Source organism: Anas acuta, chromosome 2 (genome assembly GCF_963932015.1).
Source record: "Anas acuta chromosome 2, bAnaAcu1.1, whole genome shotgun sequence".
Classification (NCBI taxonomy): Eukaryota; Metazoa; Chordata; class Aves; order Anseriformes; family Anatidae; genus Anas; species Anas acuta.
This window is the reverse complement of record NC_088980.1, coordinates 136,789,827-136,795,826: the sequence shown is the minus strand read 5'-3', so window position 1 is coordinate 136,795,826 and position 6,000 is coordinate 136,789,827. Positions and strand designations below refer to the sequence as shown.

At 47.1% G+C, this 6,000-nt stretch overlaps 1 protein-coding gene and 1 long non-coding RNA gene across 5 annotated transcripts in view; one reads left to right on the top strand and one right to left on the bottom strand.

Moving 5' to 3' along the window:
- Positions 1-343: 343 nt before the first annotated feature.
- On the bottom strand, positions 344-3,753 carry LOC137851354 (uncharacterized). Its single transcript, XR_011093130.1, has 3 exons — positions 3,343-3,753; positions 3,115-3,218; positions 344-2,892 (listed from the first exon to the last, which is right to left on the bottom strand). It is a non-coding gene; the product is annotated as an uncharacterized lncRNA (long non-coding RNA).
- Positions 3,562-6,000, top strand: part of SNX31 (sorting nexin 31) — a 29,484-nt gene continuing 27,045 nt past the window's right edge. Inside the window, exons 1-2 of one of the 4 annotated variants that reach the window (XM_068672371.1) lie at positions 3,562-3,643; positions 4,083-4,157. Coding sequence is in view for 2 of the 4 variants with exons in the window: in XM_068672369.1 (XP_068528470.1) it covers positions 3,900-4,004; positions 4,083-4,157 (180 nt within the window). In the remaining 2 variants the exon portion in view is untranslated. The other 3 variants (XM_068672373.1, XM_068672369.1, XM_068672370.1) reach the window with 3 other exon arrangements.

Sequence of the window (6,000 nt, the reverse complement as noted above, 5' to 3'; positions counted from 1 at the left end):
ATGGAGGCAGACGGGGTTACCCTTTAGTTTGCAGTCTTGCTGCAGTGTAGGACTGCAAATCATAATTTTTGAAATTGGATGGTAAATCCCACAAAGGGAAGCAGTTCAAACAAGGTGCGTGTATGATAAGAGGTTGAATGCACAACTTTATGTGATATCAACTATAAAAAACATTAAAGCTTTGGAGATGGTTTGAAAAATTAAAAATCCTTAACACCATAACAAGTGTTGGAGAATTGCATGTTAAAGGTGGACCTGGAGACCAAATTATTTGCAGTTTAAGGGCCCTAGCAAGAAACTTTAGAGCCCACCTCAGTTTCCCCAGATAAGAGGTAATGTGACTTCAGTGAGTCTGCAGGAGTAAAACCAAACTATTTCTTGTATTTTGTAAGAAAGTGCAAGTTATTTAACCTTTTGCATGTGGGGAAAGGGAAAAAGGAGGAAAAGAGGAGTTCCTTCAGCTTTGCGTCAGTCTTCTGTGGGTGTGTCAAGCACCAGCATCTGTACCAGCCTGAAATACGAGGTAGTTTCTGTAACAGAAGGAAATAGTGAGGCAATTCTGCTGAGGTTATGAAGACTTTAAGGAAATGAAACCCTGTGTCTGTTAGGTTTTTCATCCTGCTCTTGACTACATGGCAACTCCTCACTGTATATCACAGACATTTAATCGATGTCTTCTATTTGATCTACATTTTTTTTGGTCTTAGAGATAGTGAACTATGTTTTGTTAGCGTCCCTATCACTGTTTCATTGGAGTACTGCTGTTAAATTTAAACAATTCACCCCACAGACAAGTCAATTTACCTGGCAGAGGTAGAACATTGTTTTTCCCTTGGGTTAAAGGCAGCCTAATAGGCAGTCACGTCCTTCTGCCACACATTCCCTCCTAGCACGTCTCAGAGGCTTATGCTGATCCTCCGCAGCCCTGCAACTGCTCAGCCCTAAGCTGATTTTGCTGAACCCTCTGGTATTTCATTCCTTCGCTCCTTCTCCCTCTTCCATTCTCTGCCCACAGCAAACACTTCAGAATTTAGCAGCGGCCAAAAGCCTGCTCTTGAAATGAATGGTGATTTGAGTGAATGAATGCTGTATTCACCCTCAGCCCTCCCAAGCAGGCCGTGTCTTTGTGTGCAGCTAAATCCAAGGTTTGGTACAGAGGCGATTTGGATTGCACACATCGTCTTTGCTGCTCTGGAGAAGGCCAGGAAATTTGGATTTCATTGGGTGCTGGGGTACGTGTCCTCCTAAGAGGACAAAGTGGTGGAAATCAAGATGTTCCTGTGTCAGGCAGTGTTAGAGTTGCCTGATCGCATTGGTTATGGGCTTGCTCTTGAAAAACTAAACAAGTGAGATCTTCAGTCCTTCTACTTCTATGCACATCCTTCTCAGCAGCATTGTTAATAATTGCTGTGGACAACATAACATGGAAAGATGGTCACTTACTGGTTTGGACTAGGACTCCTATCAAAAGGGCTTTCTGAATTCTTCATCTAATAGACATGTTTCTGCTTCGAGTAACTTGGATAATTTGTGGGGTGAGGAGGGTGGTGTATGGCAGAGTTATTGTCCAAACTGATGCGTTTAAGGGAGCCTGCAGAGAGTTCTGTCCTTAGGGCCATGATTCACTGAGCTGTTGGAGGCATGGGGCGAGGCTCTCCATCACCAGCAGTTCCAACCATGCTACTTGGGATTTAGCAGGAAGCTCCATTTCTGTGAGTGATCTTTCCACTGGAGTTGCTGAAAGTGCTTCAGGTCTTTGATGGAATCTCAAAGGCAACATGCTGACTTAAAAATAAGCTAGCAAAAGGAGTTGGTCTAGATACAGGACCTCTCCGTTTTCACATCAAGACTGAGGAAATCCTTCTACATGTTACTCCCACTGGCTGGCAGTTTTCACCTGGGATCCTGTCTCTTCCGAGCCCTGTTTCTCACTGCGTCCCTTCTTCACAGTTTTTAGTTTTTTCCTCATTTGATATGACAGAAGGAGGAACACAAAAAAAAAAATCAACAAAAAAGCATACAATTCCTCAACAAGGCAGGCAGAGGCTTCAGCACGCCAGCAGCATGACCACCATCACTTGGGAATGAGTCCGTGTGCTACAACTACATGAAGCAAAGCTTTTAGTCCATCTTACCTTCTGTAGGATGTGGTTGATAAGGACAGATGTGAGTTGTACCCAAATGAAAATGCAGCTGGCAGGGCTACAAGTCCTTAGGATGCAGCAGTGAATACAATTTTGAAACAAATGTTCTTGGCTACACTAAGAACACAAGGTACATGTACAGTCAAAGCACCCTTTCAAGGAGCTGGGCAACAACAAAGGAAAGAATATTTTCCAAAAATAAAATAATTTGAAACATTTCTTAGATTTGTCACTTATTGAATTGGGATTGAATGTAATCATTAAGAAAAAAAACGGAAGTGATAAGCTTGGCCAGCCTAATGGGCCTGTTGCACATTATGTACTAAGAGCAGTGTGTCTGTGCCAAATAGTCTCCTGCTCCCCACGTAACCTGCAAAAGAAACATCCCTAATCAAGTCACAGTCCAGCTGGCTCAAGCTGCCCAGAGATGCACACTTTTTGATAGCTCTGAGCATAGTTTAAAGTGCTCCATGTCATGCCTGAGCACTCAGAAAACAAAAGAGATGCCCTGGGCAGGTTAGCTGGTGGTGTCACATTGCATTGATAAGGATTACACACAGTCTAGGTTAAATCTGAAGTCAATATCAAAAGTGGGCCTGAACATGTTGCATTGTCACACCTGTAAGCAGAAGCTTGCTTCATCCTGTCTCTTGCCTCTGTTAGAGAGATTTGCCACCAAAGTTGGTTTCCTCTCCTGTGGTTTTCCAGAAAGGGACCAAACTCATGCAGATGGGAGGAGATCACTGACCTAGAATGACAGCAGAAGGGAAAACACCAGCCTATGGCCTGGTGCATAAATCTTTCCTCTGTCTGCCTACACCTTACATCCTCCCATCCAACTCCTTACACAGCTACCTTACCTCCTAGGTAGAGCTATGGATTTCCAGAGTGATTTGGGATGTGAATGAGGATGCATGCAGGGAGAGGAAGGAAAACTCTGCCCGAAATCCTTGGGGTGCAGGTGCCTCACCTCCAGGTCCAATGGGGCGGCTGTGACACGGGGATCCACGAGGCTGGCTCTGTCAGAGGGCGTTGTGTGGGTGCTCCCAAAGCTGTCAGACTGGTTAGATTCGGCTGCACAGGTGAAGGAGAAAAACAAATCAAGTTATCAAACATGTTACACAATGCTGTTTGCCTTACTCTTCTCCATTTTCCCTACAATTTCCACAGTTTGTTCTACTTCGTGAAAAACACGTACAAAACCTTGTTCCACTGGGAAGGGGTTTTCCTCAGGTCATCAGATGAATCATAGCCTTTCCAAAACATATTTTTTTCCCTCTTACAGAGAGCTTTTTGGTGAAACCAAAGCACTGTGTGCCAATTAGCAGGAACAGGGTTTCAGCTGTGTTACCACCGTGTTGATTAACTCGTTCTGTGTCTCCAGGAGCGCTGCTTGCGTAAGGCTATGAGCGCTTCCACTCACGCACAGAGTCCTGGCTGTGACGGTGCCTTTTCCTCAGTAGTACCAGAAATTCGCAGAAGAGGAGTTAGGAAATAGGGCGAGCGAAGCTTGCCTTTATCCCTAATGTAATTAGCGATAGACAAAACGTCCCAGGGCAGAGCTGAGCCTGCTTCTCACCCTGTGACGCCTTTGGCCTCAGGTTTCCAGGCCCCGTGACGGGCGTGGGCGCAGCTCTCCCCGTGAGCACTGCCCCACGCTCATTACCCACGCTCGTTAACCTTTAATTTCACCCCAGCTTCACCCCTGGCCCTCCCAAGGCCCTGCTGGGCGGCACCAGCCCTGCTCCTCAGCTCATGCTCCCTCCTGAAGCCGAGCCAGGGCCTGCCCCGGCCATGAAGCTGCACTTCAGCATCCCCGCTGCCGAGGAGCTGCGGGAGGGGCACGGGGGCCGCTATGTGGTGGGCTTGGGGTCAGGGTGGGTGTGTGGATGGGTGGGGGGGGGCTCGGTCATGGCTCTGACAGCTCTGTGCTTGCAGCTCTACTCCCTGTTCCTGGAGGGCTTCCTGCTCGGCAAGGCTCGGTACCGCCAGCTGCACCGCTGGGACGAGCAGGTGAGGGCTGGGATTCAGCCTTTTCCCCTCAGCCTCCTTCCCCGGACACCGCTCCCACTGAGAAAAGTGGCTGGGGAAATCCCAAAGGTGGGATCTTTCCACCCAAAGTGCCCCCACACACCCCTTGGAGGTGGCCCTGTCCTGTGTAAGGGCAGCCCCGGTAGCAGCAGGGGTTGCTGCACGGTCCCATGGGTTATTTCCAGGTGAGTCCACGTGATGATGTCTCTGCTGGTGTTTTGTTTCTTCTCCCTTTGGCCTCAGTCCCTTTCCCCTCCATTTTCCCTCTGGCCTTGTTAGGAGGAGCAAAGAGCACATGACATCGAGCACATCCCCGTGCTAACCCGATCCCTCTAGCCTTTGCCAGCCCTTGGCAAAATCTTCCAAGTGCGATGCCTCCCGCTCCAGCTTTTTGCCTTTTTTTTTTTCTTTCTTTAAGGTTTACCACTTCTTGCTCAAGGTTTGAGCTTCATGAATGCTTTCAGCAAAATCTTCCCCTTCTCTGTGTCCCCTGTAACTGACCGTTTACCTTCATGAAGGACTTTACAACTCATTAGCAAGCTTTTATTGTTAATTTGTTCAAGCCTGTTGTTGGTAGCTGCCACACTTGGTCTTGGGGCTTGGCAGTGCACTTCTGTCCCTTAATTGTCCACACTGTAGTTATGTCAGGTTGCTTGTTTATAGCTATTATGTCCTTTTCACCTTATTTTAATTGAAATACTCTGCTAAGGTAGAACAATACACACATACAGGACTTCTTAAGCTCCAGGACAGGGTAATTCAGCTGCCTGACCAGATCACACATAGTGGACACAAAGCCTCAATTCTGTGATGGATGCAGGACACAAATCAGCTTTTCTTGTGGACAGATTTCTTTATGATTATACCTGATAATATTTCTTGAATGCTTCTCTGAAGGGTTTGTCTCTGGCCTCTGTTGGATGTACAAAATCAGAAACCTATGTATTTCTTTTTTTCCTGATGCTGTGCCTTACCTGTCCCTTTTCTCTTTCCGTGCCTTTGCCTCCCCTCTATCCCTTTATATATTGTGGATGTGTATTTGGCATTCCCAAACCCCGTTCCTTGCTGCCTCCCAGGGCAGTTGCTCTCTACAAAAGGACTGCCTGAAGGGAGCAATGTTGAGGAATCAGTAGTAGATGGCACAGCATAACAGGGCATGTGAGGCCCTGGATGCACTGCTGAATGGGGAGGTGCAGCTGTGCAGAGTCTGGGCCACATTTCCTTACCCCAAGGTGAGGTGCCTTATTGCCAGAGGGGATTCACAGTCCCAAGCACAGTGCCTGAGGTGAGTGGTATACAAGGAGGTGTGAACAACCGGGACTGATATCCTAAAAGCTTGGGCATTTGGTTATGGGAAACCCAGGGTTGTTCCCTCCTCTATCTGAACTCTTAGGTGTTAAATGCTAGCAGTAGGAAGGAAAACAGGAGGGCCAGGCTCCCTGTGCCAGGACAAATGCCATACCTGTTAGGCAGCCTTCCCTCCTGTTTGCTTTTGCTAAGCCAGGACCTGCGCAGCTGCTCTCTGCCAGTGACTTCAGCAGGAGTGGCAGCATCGGGCACACCTGACACTAAGTCCCTTTGAGAGCTTGACAGCTTCTAAATATCTTCATGTATACCTTTGGTTGAGACATGTTTTAAGCATTTTTAATCTTAGAACAGTGTGTATTTTTTTTATTTTATTTTTTTTTTTATTTAATCAGATAATGGAGAAGGCAATGCCCAGAGCCCTGCTCGCTCTGTACATAATCCATCTGTGACAGCTTTACAGTCAGTGTTGCTGTTTTCCTGGGTTAGCAGTTTTGTTTCTGGAGCTCTGTCTGGCTTG